Raw genomic sequence first — 25,511 nt, forward strand, 5'->3', positions numbered from 1 at the left:
TCTCTCTCTCTGTCTCTCTTCTCTCTCCCCTAGATGTTCTCTCTCTCTGTCTCTCTCCCCCTAGATGTTCTCTCTCTCTTCTCTCTCCCCCTAGATGTTCTCTCTCTCTTCTCTCCCCCCCTAGATCTTCTCTCCCTGTCTCTCTTCTCTCCCCCCCTAGATCTTCTCTCCCTGTCTCTCTTCTCCCCCCCCCCTAGATCTTCTCTCTCTGTCTCTCTTCTCTCTCCCCCTAGATCTTCTCTCTCTCTTCTCTCTCCCCCTAGATCTTCTCTCTCTCTTCTCTCTCCCCCTACATCTTCTCTCTCCCCCTAGATCTTCTCTCTCTCTGTCTCTCCCCCCCTTGATCTTCTCTCTCTTTTCTGTCTCTCTTCTCTCTCCCCTAGATCTCTTTTCTCTCCCTTTCCCACTAGCTCTCTTTTTTCTGTCTTTCTTCCCTAGATCTTCTCTCTCTTCTCTCTCCCCTAGATCTTCTCTCTCCCCTAGATCTTCTCTCTCTTCTCTCTCCCCTAGATCTTCTATGTCTCTCTTCTCTCTCCCCCTAGATTTATTTTCTCTCTTTGTCTCCTTTTCCCATTAGCTCTCTCTTTTCTGTCTCTCTCTCCATTCTCTCCTATCTTGTTTTTCTCTCTGTGTCTCATCTCTCTCCTCTCTCCCCGAACTATCTTCTTTCCCCTAGCCCCCCCTCTCTTTCTCTCTATCTCCTCTCTCCCCTAGCTTTTCTCTATTCTCCATATTTCCTCTCTCCCTCTTATCTCTTTTCTCTCTCCCCTAGCTCTTCTCTCTCTCCTATTTCCCCTAGCTCCCCTCTCTCTCTATCTCCTCTCTCTCCTAGCTCTTCTCTCTCCATCCTTCCTCTCTCTCTTAGCTCTCCTCTCTCCCATAGCTCTTCTCTATCTTTCCTCTTTCTCAGCTCTCCTCTAGCTCTTCTCTCTCCTTTCTCCCCTAGCTCTTCTCTCTCTCCATCTTTTCCCTTTAACTCCCCTCCAGCTCTCTCTGCTATTTCCCCCAGCTTCTCTCTCTCTTAGCTCTCCTCTCTCCCCTTACTCTTCTCTCTCTCTCTCTCTCCTCATTCCCTTAGCTCCTCTCTCCCCTAGCTATTCTCTTTCTCATCTTTCCTCTAACACCATTCTCTCCTCTCTCACCTAGCTTTTCTCTCTCTCTCTTTTCATCTTTCCTCTCTCCCCTAGCTCTTCTCTCTCTCTCTTAGCTCTCCTCTCTCCCTATATTATATCTCTCTCCTCTCTCACTCCCTATCTCTCTTTTTCCTCTGTATTCTCTCTCTCCTATTTCCCCTAGATTCTCTCTCCTCTCTATCTCCTCTCTCCCCTTGCTCTTCTCTCTCTCCATCCTTCCTCTCTCTCTTAGCTCTCCTCTATCCCCTAGATCAGGGGTCTCAAACTCAAATTACCTGAGGGCCACAAGACAAGTTTCCATATCCCATGGGGGGCCGCATGCAAACTTTCAACTTCAAAAACCGTACTGGTGTCAGCGCACATCAGGGTACAAAGCCCAGCACATCAGGGTACAGGGCACATCAGAGCACAGCACATAGGGGTACAGCACAACAGGCCACATCAGGGTGCACGGCACATCAGGGCAGGGCACATGGCACAGTGCAGGACATGGCACATCAGGGCACATGGCACATAAGGGCACATGGCACATGAAACAGCACATCAGGGTACAAAGCCCAGCACATCAGGGTACATGGGGCACATGGCACATAAGGGTACATGGGCCACATCAGGGTACATGGGGCATATCAGGGCACATGGGGCACATACGAGCACACCAGGGCACATGAGAGCACATCAGGGAACATGGGGCACACCAGGGAACATGGGGCACATGAGAGCACATCAGGACGGGGCACATGGCACATCAGGGCACATGAAACAGCGCATCAGGGTACAAAGCCCAGCACATCAGGGTACCCCATGTACCCTGATGTTCTGGGCTTTGTACCCTGATGTGCTGTTTCATGTGCCCTGTACCCTGATGTGCCATGTGCCCTGATGTGCCATGTCCTGTACCCTGATGTGCCATGTCCTGATGTGCTGTGCCGCATGTTCCCTGGTGTGCTCTCATGTGCCCCATGTTCTCTGGTGTGCCCCATGTTCCCTGATTGTGCCCTGATGTGCTCTAATGTGCCCCATGGCACATCAGGGTACATGGGCCACATCAGGGCACAATCAGAGCACATGGAACATATCAGGGCACATGGGGCACATACGAGCACACCAGGGCACATGGGGCACAATCAGGGAACATGGGGCACATGAGAGCACATGGGGCACAGCACATCAGGACAGGGCACATGGAACATCAGGGTACAGGGCACAGGGTACCCTGATGTACAGAGCCCAGCACATGAGGGTACATGAGGCACATGAGGGTACATGGGGCACATGAGGGCACATGGCACATGAGGGTACATGGGGCACATCAGGGCACAATCAGGGCACATGAGAGCACACCAGGGCACAATCAGGGCACATGGGAGCACATCGGGGCACATGGGAGCACATCAGGGCACATGAGAGCACATCAGGGCACATGAGAGCACATCAGGGCACATGAAAGCACACCAGGGCACATGACAGCACACCAGGGCACATGAAAGCACATCAGGGCACATGATAGCACATTAGGGCACAATCAGGGCACATGAGAGCACATCAGGGCACATGAGAGCACACCAGGGCACAGGTCAGCATTTACTTGTTGTTTTCTTCAAAGGCAGAGTAGCACAGGAAGCGTCTGTCATAAGTTCACTTGTCTCTCATGTCACGCTGCTACTCCCCGGCAGCCCCCCCCCCCTCTCTTCTCGTCCATCTCAGATAATGTCACAAGCAAATGGGGATGGACGAGAAGAGAGGAGGGTCCGCCGGGGGGTAGCAGTGTGACATGAGAGACAAGTGAACTTATGACAGACGCTTCCTGCGCTACTCTTCATACACCTCGATCTACACTTCCGCGGCACCCACCCTGCCTGCGGGCCATTTAAAACCGGTCCGCGGGCCGCAAATGGCCCGCGGGCCGGTACTTTGAGACCCCTGCCCTAGATCCTCTCTATCTCCCCTCTCACTCTTAGCTCTCCTCTCTCCCCTAGATCCTCTCTATCTCCTCTCTCACTCTTAGCTCTCCTCTCTCCCCTAGATCCTCTCTATCTCCTCTCTCTCTTAGCTCTCCTCTCTCCCCTAGATCCTCTCTATCTCCTCTCTCTCTTAGCTCTCCTCTCTCCCCTAGATCCTCTCTATCTCCTCTCTCTCTTAGCTCTCCTCTCTCCCCTAGATCCTCTCTATCTCCTCTCTCTCTTAGCTCTCCTCTCTCCCCTAGATCCTCTCTATCTCCTCTCTCACTTAGCTCTCCTCTCTCCCCTAGATCCTCTCTATCTCCTCTCTCTCTTAGCTCTTCTCTCTCCCCTAGATCCTTTCTATCTCCTCTCTCTCTTAGCTCTCCTCTCTCCCCTAGATCCTCTCTATCTCCTCTCTCTCTTAGCTCTCCTCTCTCCCCTAGATCCTCTCTATCTCCTCTCTCTCTTAGCTCTCCTCTCTCCCCTAGATCCTCTCTATCTCCTCTCTCACTCTTAGCTCTCCTCTCTCCCCTAGATCCTCTCTATCTCCTCTCTCACTCTTAGCTCTCCTCTCTCCCCTAGATCCTCTCTATCTCCTCTCTCACTCTTAGCTCTCCTCTCTCCCCTAGATCCTCTCTATCTCCTCTCTCACTCTTAGCTCTCCTCTCTCCCCTAGATCCTCTATATCTTCTCTCTCTCTCTTAGCTCTCCTCTCTCCCCTAGATCCTCTCTATCTCCTCTCTCACTCTTAGCTCTCCTCTCTCCCCTAGATCCTCTATATCTTCTCTCTCTCTCTTAGCTCTCCTCTCTCCCCTAGATCCTCTCTATCTCCTTTCTCTCTCTTAGCTCTTCTCTCTCCATCTTTCCTCTTTCTCTTAACTCCCCTGCAGCTCTTTCTTCCTTTTCCCCCAGCTTCTCTCTCTCTCTCTTAGCTCTTCTCTCTCCCCTTCCTCTTCTCTATGTCCTTGTTCCCTTAGCTCCTCTCTCCCCTAGCTCTTTCTCATCTTTCCTCTAGCTCCTCTCTCACCTAGCTTTTCTCTCTCTCTATTTCTCTCTCCATCTTCCCTCTCTCCCCTAGCTCTTCTCTCTCTCTCCACCAATCCTCTCTCTCTCTCTTAGCTCTCCCCTCTCTCTATTGAGTACCTTTCTCTCTCTCCTCTCTCACTCCCTAGCTCTCTTTTCCTCTGTCCTCTCTCTTTTATCTCACATCTAGCTCCCCTCTCCCCCCTACTCTGTATCTCTTCTCTCTTTGATTCAGAAAGGAGTTATGTTGGCGAATCTCCAGATCTCCAGAAACGCAGTCGTAACTCTGAGTGTGAGGCGTCGCATCTCTGCGGCTGATTCATAGAATCAGATACGCCTCACTGTTGCCTAGATACGAGCGGCGTAAGTCTCCTACGCCGTCGTATCTTGGGTGCATATTTACGCTGGCCGCTAGGGGCGCTTCCGTCGATTTACGTGTAGAATATGCAAATGAGCTAGATACGCCGATTCAGAAACGTACTTGCGCCCGGCGCATTGATTCACGTCGTTTACGTAAGGCTTTTTCCGGCGTAAAGTTACCCCTGCTATATGAGGCGTAGCCAATGTTAAGTATGGACCTCGGGACAGCGTCGAATTTTACGTCGTTTGCGTAAGTCGTACGCGAATAGGGCTGTGCGTAAGTTACGTTCACATCTAAAGCATTGACTATTTGCGGCGTAATTTGGAGCATGCGCACTGGGATACGTTCACGGATGGCGCATGTGCCGTTCGTTAGGAGCGTCAATTACGTGGGGTCACGATTAATTTGCATACAACACGCCCCCTACCAGCCTATTTTGAATTAGGCGGGCTTACGCCGGCCCATATACGCTACGCCGCCGTAACTTCGGGCGCAAGTTCTTTCTGAATACGGGACTCGCCTCTCAAAGTTACGGCGGCGTAGCGTATATGAGATGCGCTACACCCGCCTAAAGATAGGCATTTCTCTCTGAATCCCGGCCCTTATCTTTATGTCTGTCTCCTCTCTCCCCTTGCTCTTCTCTCTCTCTCTCTCCACCATTCCCCTCTCTCTCTTAGCTCTCCTCTCCCCCCCTCTCCGTATCTCTTCTCTCTTTATGTCTGTCTCTCTCTCCCCCCACTCTCTATCTCTTCTCTCTTTATGTGTCTCTCTCTCCTCTCTCCCCCCACTCTGTATCTCTTCTCTCGTTATGTCTGTCTCTCTCTCTCTCTCTCTCTCCTCTCTCCCCCCTCTCTGTATCTCTTCTCTCTTTATGTGTCTCTCTCTCCTCTCTCCCCCCACTCTGTATCTCTTCTCTCGTTATGTCTGTCTCTCTCTCTCTCTCTCTCTCCTCTCTCCCCCCTCTCTGTATCTCTTCTCTCTTTATGTGTCTCTCTCTCCTCTCTCCCCCCACTCTGTATGTCTTCTCTCGTTATGTCTGTCTCTCTCTCTCTCCTCTCTCCCCCCTCTCTGTATCTCTTCTCTCTTTATGTCTGTCTCTCTCTCTCCTCTCTCTCCCCACTCTGTATCTCTTCTCTCTTTATGTCTCTCTCTCTCTCCTCTCTCCCCACTCTGTATCTCTTCTCTCTTTATGTCTCTCTCTCTCTCCTCTCTCCCCACTCTGTATCTCTTCTCTCTTTATGTCTCTCTCTCTCCTCTCTCCCCCCACTCTGTATCTCTTCTCTCTTTATGTCTGTCTCTCTCTCTCTCCTCTCTCTCCCCCCACTCTGTATCTCTTCTCTCTTTATGTGTCTCTCTCTCCTCTCTCCCCTTGCTCTTCTCTCTCTCCAGTCTCCACCATTCCTCTCTCTCTTAGCTCTCTTCTCTCCCCCCACTCTGTATCTCTTCTCTCTTTATGTGTCTCTCTCTCCTCTCTCCCCCCACTCTGTATCTCTTCTCTCTTTATGTCTGTCTCTCTCTCTCTCCTCTCTCTCCCCCCACTCTGTATCTCTTCTCTCTTTATGTCTGTCTCTCTCTCTCTCCTCTCTCTCCCCCCACTCTGTATCTCTTCTCTCTTTATGTGTCTCTCTCTCCTCTCTCCCCCCACTCTGTATCTCTTCTCTCTTTATGTCTCTCTCTCTCCTCTCTCAGAGGACATATAAATCCGAGTTGTGGCACAGGTATTCTTCTTTTCATTCATTTCATTGAAATAAATTAAATTAGATGAATTCACAGGAAGAACAGAATGAAGGAACACAAAAGAAAGACCAGGAATCCCCGTGTCTCATATAATATATATTATTATATTCAATTCTGATAAACTCAAATACAAGAAAACTTTTTTAGTAGTACCAAATACAACTGAGCTTTGCCAAAGCAATTGAGAAAATAATTGCGAGTCCAGGGACATTATCAGGGGTAAGGGATAGGAGATGGGTCCAGGGACATTATCAGGGGTAAGGGATAGGAGATGAGTCCAGGGACATTATCAGGGGTAAGGGATAGGAGATGGGTCCAGGGACATTATCAGGGGTAAGGGATAGAAGATGGGTCTTGGGACATTATCAGGGGTAAGGGATAGGAGATGGTCCAGGGACATTATCAGGGGTAAGGGATAGGAGATGGGTCCAGGGACATTATCAGGGGTAAGAGATAGGAGATGAGTCCAGGGACATTATCAGGGGTAAGGGATAGGAGACGGGTCCGGGGAGATTATCAGGGGTAAGGGACAGGAGATGGGTCCAGGGACATTATCAGGGGTAAGGGATAGGAGATGGGTCCAGGGACATTATCAGGGGTAAGGGATAGGAGATGGGTCCAGGGACATTATCAGGGGTAAGGGATAGGAGATGGTCCAGGGACATTATCAGGGGTAAGGGATAGGAGATGGGTCCGGGGACATTATCAGGGGTAAGGGATAGGAGATGGTCCAGGGACATTATCAGGAGTAAGGGATAGGAGATGGGTCCAGGGACATTATCAGGGGTAAGGGATAGGAGATGGGTCTAGGGACATTATCAGGGGTAAGGGAAAGGAGATGAGTCCAGGGACATTATCAGGGGTAAGGGATAGGAGATGGGTCCAGGGACATTATCAGGGGTAAGGGATAGGAGACGGGTCCGGGGAGATTATCAGGGGTAAGGGACAGGAGATGGGTCCAGGGACATTATCAGGGGTAAGGGACAGGAGATGGGTCTAGGGACATTATCAGGGGTAAGGGATAGGAGATGGTCCAGGGACATTATCAGGGGTAAGGGATAGGAGATGGTCCGGGGACATTATCAGGGGTAAGGGATAGGAGATGGTCCAGGGACATTATCAGGGGTAAGGGATAGGAGATGGGTCTAGGGACATTATCAGGGGTAAGGGAAAGGAGATGAGTCCAGGGACATTATCAGGGGTAAGGGACAGGAGATGGGTCCAGGGACATTATCAGGGGTAAGGGATAGGAGGTGGGTCCAGGGACATTATCAGGGGTAAGGGACAGGAGATGGGTCCAGGGACATTATCAGGGGTAAGGGACAGGAGATGGGTCCAGGGACATTATCAGGGGTAAGGGACAGGAGGTGGGTCCAGGGACATTATCAGGGGTAAGGGACAGGAGATGGGTCTAGGGACATTATCAGGGGTAAGGGACAGGAGATGAGTCTAGGGACATTATCAGGGGTAAGGGATAGGAGATGGGTCCAGGGACATTATCAGGGGTAAGAGATAGGAGATGGTCCGGGGACATTATCAGGGGTAAGGGATAGGAGATGGGTCCGGGGACATTATCAGGGGTAAGGGATAGGAGATGGTCCAGGGACATTATCAGGGGTAAGGGATAGGAGATGGGTCCAGGGACATTATCAGGGGTAAGGGACAGGAGATGGGTCCAGGGACATTATCAGGGGTAAGGGACAGGAGATGGGTCCAGGGACATTATCAGGGGTAAGGGACAGGAGATGGGTCTAGGGACATTATCAGGGGTAAGGGATAGGAGATGAGTCTAGGGACATTATCAGGGGTAAGGGATAGGAGATGGGTCTAGGGACATTATCAGGGGTAAGGGATAGGAGGTGGGTCTAGGGACATTATCAGGGGTAAGGGATAGGAGATGGGTCCAGGGACATTATCAGGGGTAAGGGATAGGAGATGAGTCTAGGGACATTATCAGGGGTAAGGGATAGGAGATGGGTCTAGGGACATTATCAGGGGTAAGGGATAGGAGATGAGTCCAGTGACATTATCAGGGGTAAGGGATAGGAGGTGGGTCCAGGGACATTATCAGGGGTAAGGGATAGGAGGTGGGTCCAGGGACATTATCAGGGGTAAGGGATAGGAGGTGGGTCCAGGGACATTATCAGGGGTAAGTGATAGGAGATGAGTCTAGGGACATTATCAGGGGTAAGGGAGGAGATGGGTCCAGGGACATTATCAGGGGTAAGGGATAGGAGATGGGTCTAGGGACATTATCAGGGGTAAGGGATAGGAGATGGGTCTAGGGACATTATCAGGGGTAAGGGATAGGAGATGGGTCCAGGGACATTATCAGGGGTAAGGGAGAGGAGATGGTCCAGGGACATTATCAGGGGTAAGGGATAGGAGATGGGTCCAGGGACATTATCAGGGGTAAGGGATAGGAGATGGGTCCAGGGACATTATCAGGGGTAAGGGATAGGAGATGGGTCCGGGGACATTATCAGGGGTAAGGGATAGGAGATGGGTCCAGGGACATTATCAGGGGTAAGGGATAGGAGATGGTCCGGGGACATTATCAGGGGTAAGGGACAGGAGATGGGTCCAGGGACATTATCAGGGGTAAGGGATAGGAGATGGGTCTAGGGACATTATCAGGGGTAAGGGACAGGAGATGGGTCTAGGGACATTATCAGGGGTAAGGGAGGAGATGGGTCTAGGGACATTATCAGGGGTAAGGGATAGGAGATGGGTTCAGGGACATTATCAGGGGTAAGGGATAGGAGATGGGTCCAGGGACATTATCAGGGGTAAGGGATAAAAGATGGGTCTAGGGACATTATCAGGGGTAAGGGATAGGAGATGGGTCTAGGGACATTATCAGGGGTAAGGGAGAGGAGATGGTCCAGGGACATTATCAGGGGTAAGGGATAGGAGATGGGTCCAGGGACATTATCAGGGGTAAGGGATAGGAGATGGGTCTAGGGACATTATCAGGGGTAAGGGATAGGAGATGGGTCCAGGGACATTATCAGGGGTAAGGGATAGGAGATGGGTCCAGGGACATTATCAGGGGTAAGGGATAGGAGATGGGTCTAGGGACATTATCAGGGGTAAGGGATAGGAGATGAGTCCAGGGACATTATCAGGGGTAAGGGAGGAGATGGGTCTAGGGACATTATCAGGGGTAATGGATAGGAGATGAGTCCAGGGACATTATCAGGGGTAAGGGACAGGAGATGGGTCCAGGGACATTATCAGGGGTAAGGGATAGGAGATGGGTCCAGGGACATTATCAGGGGTAAGGGATAGGAGATGAGTCCAGGGACATTATCAGGGGTAAGGGATAGAAGATGGGTCCAGGGACATTATCAGGGGTAAGGGATAGGAGATGGGTCTAGGGACATTATCAGGGGTAAGGGATAGGAGATGGGTCTAGGGACATTATCAGGGGTAAGGGATAGGAGATGGTCCAGGGACATTATCAGGGGTAAGGGATAGGAGATGGGTCTAGGGACATTATCAGGGGTAAGGGATTGGAGATGGGTCCAGGGACATTATCAGGGGTAAGGGACAGGAGATGGTCCAGGGACATTATCAGGGGTAAGAGATAGGAGATGGTCCAGGGACATTATCAGGGGTAAGGGATAGGAGATGGGTTCAGGGACATTATCAGGGGTAAAGGATAGGAGATGGTCCGGGGACATTATCAGGGGTAAGGGATAGGAGATGGGTCCAGGGACATTATCAGGGGTAAGGGATAGGAGATGGTCCGGGGACATTATCAGGGGTAAGGGATAGGAGATGGGTCCAGGGACATTATCAGGGGTAAGGGATAGGAGATGGGTTCAGGGACATTATCAGGGGTAAGGGATAGGAGATGGTCCAGGGACATTATCAGGGGTAAGGGATAGGAGATGGGTTCAGGGACATTATCAGGGGTAAAGGATAGGAGATGGTCTAGGGACATTATCAGGGGTAAGGGATAGGAGATGGGTCCAGGGACATTATCAGGGGTAAGGGATAGGAGATGGTCCAGGGACATTATCAGGGGTAAGGGATAGGAGATGGTCCAGGGACATTATCAGGGGTAAGGGATAGGAGATGGGTCCAGGGACATTATCAGGGGTAAGGGATAGGAGATGGGTCCAGGGACATTATCAGGGGTAAGGGATAGGAGATGGGTCCGGGGACATTATCAGGGGTAAGGGATAGGAGATGGGTCCAGGGACATTATCAGGGGTAAGGGATAGGAGATGGTCCGGGGACATTATCAGGGGTAAGGGATAGGAGATGGGTCCAGGGACATTATCAGGGGTAAGGGATAGGAGATGAGTCCAGGGACATTATCAGGGGTAAGGGATAGGAGATGGGTCCAGGGACATTATCAGGGGTAAGGGATAGAAGATGGGTCTTGGGACATTATCAGGGGTAAGGGATAGGAGATGGGTCCAGGGACATTATCAGGGGTAAGGGATAGGAGATTGGTCCAGGGACATTATCAGGGGTAAGGGATAGGAGATGGGTCTAGGGGGACATTATCAGGGGTAAGGGATTGGAGATGAGTCCAGGGACATTATCAGGGGTAAGGGATAGGAGATGAGTCCAGGGACATTATCAGGGGTAAGGATAGGAGGTGGGTCCAGGGACATTATCAGGGGTAAGGGATAGGAGATGGGTCCAGGGACATTATCAGGGGTAAGGGATAGGTGATGAGTCCAGGGACATTATCAGGGGTAAGGGATAGGAGATGGGTCTAGGGACATTATCAGGGGTAAGGGATAGGAGATGGGTCTGGGGACATTATCAGGGGTAAGGGATAGGAGATGGGTTCAGGGACATTATCAGGGGTAAGGGATAGGGGATGGGTCTAGGGACATTATCAGGGGTAAGGGATAGGAGATGGGTTCAGGGACATTATCAGGGGTAAGGGATAGGAGATGGGTCCAGGGACATTATCAGGGGTAAGGGATAAAAGATGGGTCTAGGGACATTATCAGGGGTAAGGGATAGGAGATGGGTCTAGGGACATTATCAGGGGTAAGGGAGAGGAGATGGGTCCAGGGACATTATCAGGGGTAAGGGATAGGAGATGGGTCCAGGGACATTATCAGGGGTAAGGGACAGGAGATGGGTCCAGGGACATTATCAGGGGTAAGGGATAGGAGATGGGTCCAGGGACATTATCAGGGGTAAGGGATAGGAGATGAGTCCAGGGACATTATCAGGGGTAAGGGATAGGAGATGGGTCCAGGGACATTATCAGGGGTAAGGGATAGGAGATGAGTCCAGGGACATTATCAGGGGTAAGGGATAGGAGATGGGTCCAGGGACATTATCAGGGGTAAGGGATAGGAGATGAGTCCAGGGACATTATCAGGGGTAAGGGATAGGAGATGGGTCCAGGGACATTATCAGGGGTAAGGGATAGAAGATGGGTCTTGGGACATTATCAGGGGTAAGGGATAGGAGATGGGTCCAGGGACATTATCAGGGGTAAGGGATAGGAGATGGGTCCAGGGACATTATCAGGGGTAAGGCATAGGAGATGGGTCCGGGGACATTATCAGGGGTAAGGGACAGGAGATGGGTCTAGGGACATTATCAGGGGTAAGGGATAGGAGATGGGTCTAGGGACATTATCAGGGGTAAGGGATAGGAGATGGGTCCAGGGACATTATCAGGGGTAAGGGATAGGAGATGGTCCAGGGACATTATCAGGGGTAAGGGATAGGAGATGGGTCTAGGGACATTATCAGGGGTAAGGGATAGGAGATGGGTCTAGGGACATTATCAGGGTTAAGGGATAGGAGATGGTCCAGGGACATTATCAGGGGTAAGGGATAGGAGATGGGTCCAGGGACATTATCAGGGGTAAGGGATAGGAGGTGGGTTCAGGGACATTATCAGGGGTAAGGGATAGGAGATGGGTCCAGGGACATTATCAGGGGTAAGGGATAAAAGATGGGTCTAGGGACATTATCAGGGGTAAGGGATAGGAGATGGTCCAGGGACATTATCAGGGGTAAGGGATAGGAGATGGGTCCAGGGACATTATCAGGGGTAAGGGATAGGGGATGGGTCTAGGGACATTATCAGGGGTAAGGGAGAGGAGATGGTCCAGGGACATTATCAGGGGTAAGGGATAGGAGATGGGTCCAGGGACATTATCAGGGGTAATGGATAGGAGATGAGTCCAGGGACATTATCAGGGGTAAGGGACAGGAGATGGGTCCAGGGACATTATCAGGGGTAAGGGATAGGAGATGGGTCCAGGGACATTATCAGGGGTAAGGGATAGGAGATGGGTCCAGGGACATTATCAGGGGTAAGGGATAGGAGATGGGTCCAGGGACATTATCAGGGGTAAGGGATAGGAGATGAGTCCAGGGACATTATCAGGGGTAAGGGATAGGAGATGGGTCCAGGGACATTATCAGGGGTAAGGGATAGGAGATGGGTCCAGGGACATTATCAGGGGTAAGGGATAGGAGATGGGTCCAGGGACATTATCAGGGGTAAGGGATGTCGGGAGCTGTAAAAGCTGTTGTAAACAAAATACTTCTGACACAGTGTTTATAAACATTGTTCAGACCAAAGATAAAGAGATGCAAATTAAAGTTGTTTATCAACATAGATCAGATGAGTGATAGAGACATACAAAGTAACATTGGCCCAGATTCAGTAAGATTTGCGCATTTTTTACGGAGGCGCAGGGCACCGTTTTTGCCCTGCGCCCCCGCAAAATTACTGCGCTGCCCTTGATTCACGGAGCAGTAGCTCCGTAAATTGCGTGGGCGCGCCGGCAAAATGCCCGGCGTAAGCGCGCGCAATTTAAATGATCCCGCAGGGTGCGGGAATCATTTAAATTAGACGCGTTCCCGCGCCGATCGTAAAGCGCATGCGCCGTCTGGAAACTTTCCCGACGTGCATTGCGGCAAATGACGTCGCAAGGACGTCATTTGCTTCAAAGTGAACGTGAATGGCGTCCAGCGCCATTCACGATTCACTTACGCAAACTACGTAAAATTCAAGTTTCGCGACGCGGGAACGACGGGCATACGTAACATGGGCTGCCCCTGATAATAGCAGGGGCAGCCTTGCGCGAAAACCGCCGTACGTAAACTACGTAAATTGCGTACGCAGGGCTCGCGTAACGTTGTGAATCAGTGTTAGTATGCAATTTGCATACTATACGCTGAGCACAACGGGAACGCCACCTAGCGGCCATCGCAAGAATGCAGCCTAAGATATGTGGGCATAAGAGCCTTATGCCGCGCAGATCTTAGGCTGCAGTCGGCGTTACGATGTTCCTGAATCAGGAGCACTCGTTACGCCAGAGCAAGTAAGCAATTGCGCCGTGTAACCTACGGTTACACAGGCGCAATTGCTTCTTGAATCCACCCCATTGTTCAGACCAAAGATAGAGATATATAAAGTAACAGTGTTATAAACATTGATGAGACAAGAGCTAGAGATGCAAAGTAACATTGTTTATAAACACTGTACCTATTAAAATCCTGACCTCTGCACTCTGTACAAAACACAGTCCTGAATCATGAACTCTGTACACAGAGCACTCCTAAACGCTGCACTCTGTACCTAACGCACTCCTGAACCCTGCACTCTGTACCTAATGCACTCCTGAACCCTGCACTCTGTAGCGCACTCCTGAACTGTGCACTCTGTATGAAATGCACTCCTGAACCCTGCACTCTGTACACAGCGCACTCCTGAACTCTGCACTCTGTGCACTCCTGAACTCTGCACACTCCTGAACTCTGCACTCTGTACACTCCTGAACTCTGTACCTAATGTACTCCTGACCTCTGCACTCTGTACATAGCGTATTTCTGAATTCTGCACTCTGTACCTAATGCACTCCTGAACCCTGCACTCTGTACCTAATGCACTCCTGAACCCTGCACCCTGTACCTAACGCACTCCTGAACCCTGCATTCTGTACCTAATGCACTCCTGAACCCTGCATTCTGTACCTAACGCACTCCTGAACCCTGCATTCTGTACCTAATGCACTCCTGAACCCTGAACTCTGCACTCTGTACCTAACGCACTCCTGACCTCTGCACTCAGTACACAGCACACTGCCCAAGAAATGCAACAGGCGGAATAATTTTTTTAATTATTTTCTTTCTTTTTTTTTCTTTTACTTTTCTTCTTTTTTTTTCTCTTTTTTTCTTCTTTATTTTTTCCTCCTCCATGGAATGTATTAACCTGACTGCATGGTGGTTAGGTAAGAAGGGTAACAGACATCGCGCAGTCATGCCACCATCAGGAAATCCACCTTTAGCCCCCATTTATACTTGAGGTATGAAGTACCTAGAGTCTAGACGATTTTGAGGGTTTTTTTGCGCCCTTTTGCGCTTTTTTTTTTTCATTGCACCCCATAGACTTTTATTATAACACACCTGAACACCCCATAGACTTTTATTATAACACACCTGAACACCCCATAGACTTTTATTATAAAACACCTGAACACCCCATAGACTTTTATTATAACACACCTAATCACCCCATAGACTTTTATTATAACACACCTGAACACCCCATAGACTTTTATTATAACACCTGATCACCCCATAGACTTTTATTATAACACACCTAATCACCCCATAGACTTTTATTATAACACACCTGATCACCCCATAGACTTTTATTATAACACACCTGAACACCCCATAGACTTTTATTATAACACCTGATCACCCCATAGACTTTTATTATAACACACCTAATCACCCCATAGACTTTTATTATAACACACCTAATCACCCCATAGACTTTTATTATAACACACCTGAACACCCCATAGACTTTTATTATAAAACACCTAAACACCGCATAGACTTTTATTATAACACACCTGAACACCCCATAGACTTTTATTATAAAACACCTGAACACCCCATAGACTTTTATTATAAAACACCTGAACACCCCATAGACTTTTATTATAACACACCTGAACACCCCATAGACTTTTATTATAAAACACCTGAACACCCCATAGACTTTTATTATAAAACACCTGAACACCCCATAGACTTTTATTATAACACACCTGAACACCCCATAGACTTTTATTATAACACACCTGAACACCCCATAGACTTTTATTATAACACACCTGAACACCCCATAGACTTTTATTATAAAACACCTGAACACCCCATAGACTTTTATTATAACACACCTGAACACCCCATAGACTTTTATTATAAAACACCTGAACACCCCATAGACTTTTATTATAAAACACCTGAACACCCCATAGACTTTTATTATAACACACCTGAACACCCCATAGACTTTTATTATAAAACACCTGAACACCCCATAGACTTTTATTATAAAACACCTGAACACCCCATAGACTTTTATTATAACACACCTGATCACCCCATAGACTTTTATTATAACACACCTGAACACCCCATAGACTTTTATTATAACACCTGATCACCCCATAGACTTTTATTATAACACACCTAATCACCCCATAGACTTTTATTATAACACACCTGAACACCCCATAGACTTTTATTATAACACACCTGAACACCCCATAGACTTTTATTATAACACACCTAATCACCCCATAGACTTTTATTATAACACACCTGAACACCCCATAGACTTTTATTATAACACACCTGAACACCCCATAGACTTTTATTATAACACACCTGAACACCCCATAGACTTTTATTATAACACACCTAATCACCCCATAGACTTTTATTATAACACACCTAATCACCCCATAGACTTTTATTATATAACACCTAATCACCCCATAGACTTTTATTATAACACACCTAATCACCCCATAGACTTTTATTATAACACACCTAATCACCCCATAGACTTTTATTATAACACACCTGAACACCCCATAGACTTTTATTATAAAACACCTGAACACCCCATAGACTTTTATTATAAAACACCTGAACACCCCATAGACTTTTATTATAACACACCTGAACACCCCATAGACTTTTATTATAACACACCTGAACACCCCATAGACTTTTATTATAACACACCTAATCACCCCATAGACTTTTATTATATAACACCTAATCACCCCATAGACTTTTATTATAACACACCTGAACACCCCATAGACTTTTATTATAAAACACCTGAACACCCCATAGACTTTTATTATAAAACACCTGAACACCCCATAGACTTTTATTATAACACCTGATCACCCCATAGACTTTTATTATAACACACCTGAACACCCCATAGACTTTTATTATAACACCTAATCACCCCATAGACTTTTATTATAACACACCTGAACACCCCATAGACTTTTATTATAACACACCTGAACACCCCATAGACTTTTATTATAACACACCTGAACACCCCATAGACTTTTATTATAACACACCTGAACACCCCATAGACTTTTATTATAACACACCTGAACACCCCATAGACTTTTATTATAACACCTAATCACCCCATAGACTTTTATTATAACACACCTAATCACCCCATAGACTTTTATTATAACACACCTGAACACCCCATAGACTTTTATTATAACACACCTAATCACCCCATAGACTTTTATTATAAAGCCCCGTACACACGGTCGGACTTTTGCCCAACCAACTTCAAAATCCGGCACTTTTCGTATTTGTCCGACCGTGTGTACGTTCCATCGGACCAACTTTTTTGGCTTTCATCGGACAAAAAGTTGGGTCTGCGAACGGACCAACTTTTCTGGCAACAAACTTTTGGACAAAGTACAAATGCGCATGCTCAGAACCAATGTTAAACTCAACCAACAATAGCAGAAGTTAACCAAAGGGTGGCGGTAAAGAGCAAGTAAAACCACGTGATGTTGGGAAAGTGTTAGAAAAGTTTGCAGAAAAGTCCGAGCGTGTGTATGCTATGGGTGTGATCGGACAAATCAATTAAGACAAAAATCCAAGGGAAATTTTGTTGGATGTCCGACCGTGTGTACGGGGCTTTACACACCTGAACACCTACCAGATGCACAGGTGTGAATGGGGGCTATACAGCCACCAATGGAGTAAATGAAGACAGGAAGACGCTGTAAAGAGGCTGCAGGAGATAGGCTGCAAATAGCTGTAATAGAAGATGAAAATCAGATAACTGCTCATGATAAAAGCTCAATTTCATTCAGTTGGAGGGTCACAGCAGCTCTAAAAACATCTTTCAACAAAGAAATTAGATCAAATAACAGCGGCTATCCTGAGTAGGGTAGGCGATTCCCCCCCCCCAGGGGGTTCCTAGATCCGGATCTGTCATTCATATAAGTATGAATCTATTTCCTCCCAGGAGTGCATCACCCATATCATGGTTGTATGTAAAGCAGAAGTAGTAGAAAGACGAATAGAATAAAAGATGTGTACAAATAAATATAAATATAAGGGGTGAATTTATAAAAAAGACATAGCAATTTGCACATTGAGAGTGCATGTACATTCATCCTGAGTGAATGGGGTCAATTAAAACGAATGTTATTAGGCTTTTCCTGTGATGGCTGAATGTGTTTCAGTTAGAGATGTCCCAATACCGAGCATTTCCCTGAGTACTTGTACTCGGGGGAAATGCTCCGATGCCTCAGCCGATACCTGGGAAGGCAGGCAGTGGTGTCACTAGGGTTGGTGTCACCTGGTGCGGTAAAATATGGTGTCACCCCCCCCCCCCCAAATAACAGTTTCCAAATATTTTGTACCCTACTGTTTGCTCTCTGTTCTCCTTTCTTCCCCTTTTCTCTCTCTCCCTATCCATCTTTCTTGTTCATTCTATCCCTTCTTCTTTCTCTCCATTTTTCTCTGTCCCCCTCCCCCCACCTCTCTTTCTCCAGAACCGGAATTCACATCTCAGGAGCCATTAGGCCAGGGGCGTACCTAGAGCATTTGGCATCCGGGGCGGATCCAATATCTGGCACCCCCCCCCCCCATGTTAAAAAGGTAAAAACACCCCACTGTGCCCCCTGCATACCTCTGCATCCTTCAATATCTTTTTGTTACTACTGTGTACCCCTCTCCACAACTGCACCTCTGGACCCCTTTACATTACACAGCCCCCTGCATCACTGGACCCCTTTACATTACACAGCCCCCCTGCATCACTGGACCCCTTTACATTACACAGCCCCCCTGCATCACTGGACCCCTTTACATTACACAGCACCCTGCACCACTGGACCCCTTTACATTACACAGCCCCCTGCATCACTGGACCCCTTTACATTACACAGCACCCTGCATCACTGGACCCCTTTACATTACACAGCCCCCTGCATCACTGGACCCCTTTACATTACACAGCCCCCTGCATCACTGGACCCTTTACATTACACAGCACCCTGCATCACTGGACCCCTTTACATTACACAGCACCCTGCATCACTGGACCCCTTTACATTACACAGCACCCTGCATCACTGGACCCCTTTACATTACACAGCCCCCTGCATCACTGGACCCCTTTACATTACACAGCACCCTGCATCACTGGACCCCTTTACATTACACAGCCCCCTGCATCACTGGACCCCTTTACATTACACAGCCCCCTGCATCACTGGACCCCTTTACATTACACAGCACCCTGCATCACTGGACCCCTTTACATTACACAGCACCCTGCATCACTGGACCCCTTTACATTACACAGCACCCTGCATCACTGGACCCCTTTACATTACACAGCCCCCTGCATCACTGGACCCCCCTACATTACACAGCACCCTGCATCACTGCACCCCTTTTACATTACACAGCCGCCTGCACCTCTGGACCCTTTTACACTACACAGCCCTCTGCACCCCTTTACATTACACAGCACCCTGCACCTCTGGACCCCTTTACATTACACAGCACCCTGCACCTCTACACCCCTTTACATCACATAGCCCCCTGCACCTCTGGACCCTTTTACACTACACAGCCCTCTGCACCCCTTTACATTACACAGCACCCTGCACCTCTGGACCCCTTTACATTACACAGCACCCTGCACCTCTGGACCCCTTTACATTACACAGCACCCTGCATCACTAGACCCCTTTTCATTACACAGCCCCCTGCATCACTGGGCCCCTTTACATCACATAGCCCCCTGCACCTCTGGACCCCTTTACATCACATAGCCCCCTGCACCTCTGGACCCCTTTACATTACACAGCACCCTGCACCTCTGGACCTCTTTACATTACACAGCCCCCTGCATCACTGGACCCCTTTAAAATTACACAGTACCCTGCATCACTGGACCCCTTTACATTACACAGCCCCCTGCATCACTGGACCCCTTTAAAATTACACAGTACCCTGCATCACTGGACCCCTTTACATCTCACAGCCCCCTGCACCTCTGGACCCTTTTACATTACACAGTACCCTGCATCACTGGACCCCTTTACATTACACAGCACCCTGCATCACTGGCCCCCTTTACATCTCATAGCCCCCTGCACCTCTGGACCCTTTTACATTACACAGCACCTCTGGACCCCTGCATGTTACACACATGTTACACAGACCCCCTTCAGTGCAGACACCCCCTCAGTGCAGACACCCCCCCTTAGTGCAGCCCCCCCTCAGTGCAACCCCCCCCCCTCAGTGCAAACCCCCTTGGTGCAACCCCCCAGTGCAAACACCCCCAGTGCAACCCCCCCCTTAGTACAAACCCCCCTTAGTGAAAACCCCCTCAGTGCAAACACCCCCTTAGTACAAAACCCCCCCCCCTCAGTGCAAACACCCCCCCTTCAGTGAAATCCCCCCAGGTGCAAACACCCCCCCTCCCCAGTGAGTACCTCAGATCATCGCAGTGCCACGGCACATGGACAGAAGGTCCCCTCGGCCCCTCCCCCTCTGTACACACAAACAGAGAGGAGGGGGCAGTGCCTGTGTGCCGACTGCCGAGCACCGCTAACAGCCCGTGGCTGTGAGAGGAGGGGATGGATGGTGCTGCGGTGTCACCCCGCAACCCCCCCTCCTCTTGTACCGCACGCTCGGCGCTCCGATTCCGCGGCGCTCATCGCTGCAGTCACGGCCCCCCACATCAGCTAAAACAAAGTTTTTTTTTTAAACGGATGGTGTCACCCCTCTAGCGGGTGTCACCCGGGTGCGGACCGCACCCCCCGCACCCCCCTAGCAACGCCTCTGCAGGCAGGGGAGTTGCAAGTCTTCTCCCCTCCCGTGCTCCGTGCACTCTTTCCGCCCCTCCCGTGCTCCGTGCACTCTTTCCTCACCTCCCGTGCACTCTTACCCCCCCCCGTGCTCCGTGCCGCTCTTCTCTTCCCCCCGTCCGTGCCACTCTCCCCCCCCCCCCCCCCCCCCCGTCTTGCTATTCTCTCTCCCCCCCCCAGTCCCCGTCCCCTCAATTTGTCAGGATGGGGAGCAGAGGTAGGAGCCGCTAAATCCGGTTCCTACCTTTTCAGAATGAACAGAGTCAGTGATCACTGACTTTGTCCATTCATATAACTGAGCATCATAACCTGTGTTTACGATGCTTCAGTTTATGAATGGAGAGGAGCTTCTCTCCATTCATTTCAGCTGAGGCTGCAGAGAAAGGGACTGAGAAATCTGTGTCCTTAGTCCCTTTCTCTGTCTTAAAGGGGAGATGTCAGAGGTCTTTTAAGACCCCTGATATCTTACCAAAGACCCCCAACAGGGCTGATTAAAAAAAAAAAAATTGCAATAAATATTTGTTTTTAAAAATAAATAAAAATAAAATATAAATAAGAAAAAAAACAAAAAAAACACACTGACAATCCACCCCCCCCTATAAAACACAAAAAAACAAAAACAAAAAAAATGTAAAAAAAAAAATGTAAAAAAAAAAAAAATACTGTCACATGACATTAAAAAAAAGTATCGGTAATCGGCATCGGCGAGTATTTGAAAAAAAGTATCTGTACTCGGTCTCAAAAAAGTGGTATCACTGACAATTCACACCCCCCCCCCCCTCCAAAAAAAACAACAACAAAAAATCACTGTTAAAAAAAAGTAAAAAAAATATAAAAAAAATACCGCCACTGTCACATGACATTTAAAAAAAGTATCGGTATTCGGTATCGGCGAGTACTTGAAAAAAAGTATCGGTACTTGTACTCAGTCTCAAAAAAGTGGTATCGGGACAACCCTAGTTTCAGTGATTTAAAATGGAAAATACCACATCTGGCCACTAGATGGTTTAATCACCAGCACCAACTAGTGACTGAATACGGTTATTTCTGTTTTAAATCAATGAAAAACAACCAACCAGCACAGGAGAAAAGCCTAATAGGCCTCATTTGCTCAGAATAAAAAGCAACCAAAGATGCTGTGCGGCCGTGTATCATTGGTTGCTAGGACTCTGATGTAAGGGAGAACTGTGAGGCCCCATACAGACGAGAGGATCGATCCGCTGGAATTGATCCGCGGACCGGTTTCAGCGGATAGATCCCCTGGTGGGTACGATCCAGCGGATCTTTTTCCGCGGATTTTTTTCCCCGGGGATGGATTTCCAGCGGATCAAAATTTCTTGACATGCTAAGAAATCGATCCGCTGGAATCCATTCCAACGGATTGATCCGCTGGTCTGTACAGACTCACCGGATCAATCCGTCCGAATCTATCCCTCGCATGCGTCGTAATGATTCGACGCATGCGTGGAAGTCCTTAAATCACAGCATCGCGCATGTCGCCGCGTCATCATCGCGGCGACGGCGCGACACGTCACCGCGGAGGGAATTCCGCGGGGATTTTGATCTCATGGTTAGTACAACCATGAGATCAAAATCCGCCAGAGGATTTATCCGCGGAAACGGACCTCCGGACCGTTTCCGCGGATCGATCCTCTCGTGTGTACTAGGCCTAAGGGATGCTCTGGGAACCCTGAGAACTCCGATGTAAGGGGGAACACTGTGGCTTCTGGTGTAAAGGGGAACTCTGATGTAAGGGGTGCTCTGAGAACCCTGATTTACCTTAGTGTACTCACTCAGAGGCAGGAGGTAGAAGGATGGTGAGCTCACTCACCCCTTGTCAGTCAGCACCTCTCATCCAGATGTATCTGTGGTTGCTGGACTTCAAATTTCCGCCCCCCCCACTTTCCGTTTCTGAGGCACCGAGGCTGGGGATTAGAGTGCGGGAAGACACAGAGGGGTAGCGGTGTGGGGCATATGGGCGAGTTGTTAGCGGTGGCTTTGGGCAGTGTGAAAGAGTGTAATGCCGCTTACACACGATCCGTTTTTCCGTCGGGATAAACTCAGACGGGTTTTTCCGACGGAATTCCGTTCAAGCTTGTCTTGCATACACACTGTCACACCAAATTCCGACCGGCAAGAACTGGCAGTGACGTACACAACACTACGACGAGCCGAGAAAAATTAAGTTCAATGCTTCCGAGCATGCGTCGACTTGATTCTGAGCATGCGTGTTTTTTTCTCCGTCAGAGTTTTATACAGACGAACGGAATTTTTTTCCGTCTGAAAAAAAGAGAACATGTTCTCTGTAACGGCCCCCCCCGAGTATGAAAGGGGTTAAAGCCGTTTAGGACATTCCCTTTCTGAACACCAAGGCAGCTACCAGACACTCCAGTCAGGCGAACAAGAAACCCAGACGAATAATTCTCCCCCAAAATAAGAGACGAGGCTCTGCATGAGGTTCAAGCAGGAATCACAATCTTTATTGAGGAATACAGGCTTTTATATACACCAAAAGAGGAGGGTCCTACATTCTGCTCATATTACTCTAGCAATCCCTTTAAGCAGCCAAGATGACTCATATGCATGACCTTTGAGTTTCCTAGCCTGGCTGTCTCCTCTCCCTAACTTCAATCAGGGCCGCCATCAGGAATTATGGGGCCCCTTACACAGCTTTAGGCATGGAGCAGAGAACCGGGGGGGGCGGGGGTTGCTGCCGTCTGAATTTGAGAAGCGGGGGGGGGGGGGTGCTGTCACGAATTGAGAAGCGGGGGGGGGGGGCCTTTACAAAAAAAAGAAGAAATAAAGAAAAATATATATAAAAAAAAAGGGGACCTCTTTAATAGAAAGAAAAGAAAAAAAGAATTATATATAAGATATATATTTATTTATTTTTAAAAAGAGGGGTTGCCATCTGTGGACCTCTGGGCACTTTAATAAAAAAAAAATATATATATATATATATATATATATATATATATATATATAAATGTAGGTATATATATATAAAAATAAATTACAAAAAAAGGGGGGGTTGCCACTCGGGACCTCTGGGCACTTTAATAAAAATGAAAAAAATAAACCTCTGGGCCCTTTAATAAAAAAATAAATAAAAAAAGATATACACAAAAAAAAAATAAACATTTAAAAAAAAAGAAAAGAAAAGGGGCGTTGCCATCCAGGGCCCTGGGGACCTCTTGGCCCTTTAATAAAAAAAAAATATATAAACAAAAATAATAAAATAAACATTTATAAAAAGAAAAAGGGGGGGGGGTTTGCAACATGGGGCCCTGGGGACCTCTAAACCCTTTAATAAAAAGAAAAAAAAAAATATATATATATATATATATATATATATATATATATATATATATATATAAGAAATAAAATCATATAAAAAATATATATATATATATATATATATATATATATATATAAAAAGGGGGGGTTGCCATCTGGGGCCCTGGGAACCTCTGGGCCCTTTAATAATAATAATATATATAAATAAATAAATAAGAAATAAAAAAATATATATAAAAAAAAGGGGGTGTCATCTGGGGCCCTGGGGATCTCCGGGCCCCTGGGGATCTCCGGGCCCCTGGGGACCTCCGGACCCCTAAAAAAAAAAATTGTCCCTTTAATAAAAAATAAAAATATATTAAAAAATAGATATTTTTTTTATAAGGGGGTTGCCATCCGGGCCCCTGGGGACCTCCAGGCCTCTTACAGGTGTACTGCCTGTACCCCCCTGATGGCGGCCCTGACTACAATACACATTAACACAGAACTCCTTCACACAATTACGGGGTCAATTAGCACAAGCCACAATGAAAGAACCTTAGAAGTTATCCTAGACTCATTTACATTATAACAGACAACAGATAGGTAGGTGGCTGGAGATGACATCATCAGCCTCGTTAAGCAATAGACGGTTGGTCTGTTACCTTGAACTTCCTAGAATGCCCATATTAGGAGTTAAAATTCCTGGGCATAGACCCCACAGCACACAGGGGATACCATCTTCATATCTCTTGAGAGATATTGTGGATAAATGTTACTGTCCCGTTCAAAGTCGTCCAAGATATATTTTCTCAGTCACCCTATGCCCAAAAGGGACTCCCGTCACATTCTCTTTCTAACTCCGTCGGAAGTCCGATGGGGCACACACACGTTCGGAATATCTGATGAAAAAAATTCCGTCTGACTTTTTTCCTTGGAAATTCCGATCGTGTGTATGGGTCATTACTTCTGGACAAATTGGGTAAAGAGGAACAGGTGCTCCCATTAGAAGATTTCCCCCCATTTACTCTTCCAGGACAAGATTTGCCAAAACTCTTTGTCTTGGTGACGGTGGTCAGTACAAAAAATCAAGCCCACACACTTCTTGTAGTAAGACTAGTCGTGATTTGCTCCAGGAGATACACGTTCCTACCTGTCTATGGTGCGTCAGTAAGACATTTACTAACCTACTTACTTTATCTCCAGGTTCTACTCTGCTGGACACATTGAATTGCAGCCGCTCTCCATCCATCTATTCCCTGTTAACATGGAGAAGAACTTTACCATGGAAAAGCTCCTGGAAAACCTTCACACCGTCCTTCAGGCCATCAACAAGACACTGAACAATGCGCCGTGCCAGTCAGACACGCAACACAACACCACCAAACCCAACAAGGACGACAATGCCTATATCTTCATCATCTTCGTCATGTTCCTCTTTGCTGTGACTGTAGGAAGCCTGATACTCGGATATACACGATCTAAGAATGTGGACAAACGGAGTGACCCCTACCACGTCTACATTAAAAAGAGTCCAGTCTCAGTTATATGAAGGTAGCTGGAAGGTCCGCAGAACCTCTTAGGAGTTCCAATGAGGTCCTCATTCATGGCCCTTGGGTTGCCGGCACAGGCCATCGCGAGGATCAAAGGCGTGGCCTGGTCTATGTCCTATGGTGGTCAAACGTGATTCCTTGCAACTCTGCCATTGATTTTAGCGTCCATGCACTAATGGGATGAACTGTATGGTGCTGCACACAAGAGCTACAAAATGTAGTAGCACTGGTCTTGGGATTTTTGTAGGACGATGGAAAATTTATGGATATTTTTGTATAAATTATATAAAA

General features: G+C 47.9%; 1 protein-coding gene across 1 annotated transcript; it reads left to right on the forward strand.

Annotated features, from left to right (window-relative positions):
• Nucleotides 1-24,934: 24,934 nt before the first annotated feature.
• Nucleotides 24,935-25,219, forward strand: KCNE3 (potassium voltage-gated channel subfamily E regulatory subunit 3). The gene has a single exon (XM_040339255.1). It carries the CDS (start codon nt 24,935-24,937, stop codon nt 25,217-25,219), a length of 285 nt encoding a protein of 94 aa, XP_040195189.1.
• The last annotated feature ends 292 nt before the right edge of the window (nt 25,220-25,511 follow it).

Source organism: Rana temporaria, chromosome 2 (assembly GCF_905171775.1).
Source record: "Rana temporaria chromosome 2, aRanTem1.1, whole genome shotgun sequence".
NCBI classification, from domain to species: domain Eukaryota; kingdom Metazoa; phylum Chordata; class Amphibia; order Anura; family Ranidae; genus Rana; species Rana temporaria.

Coding starts and splice junctions, on each gene's coding strand:
- KCNE3 (XM_040339255.1), top strand. CDS start 24,935: ATGGAGAAGAACTTTACCATGGAAAAGCTCCTGGAAAACCTTCACACC.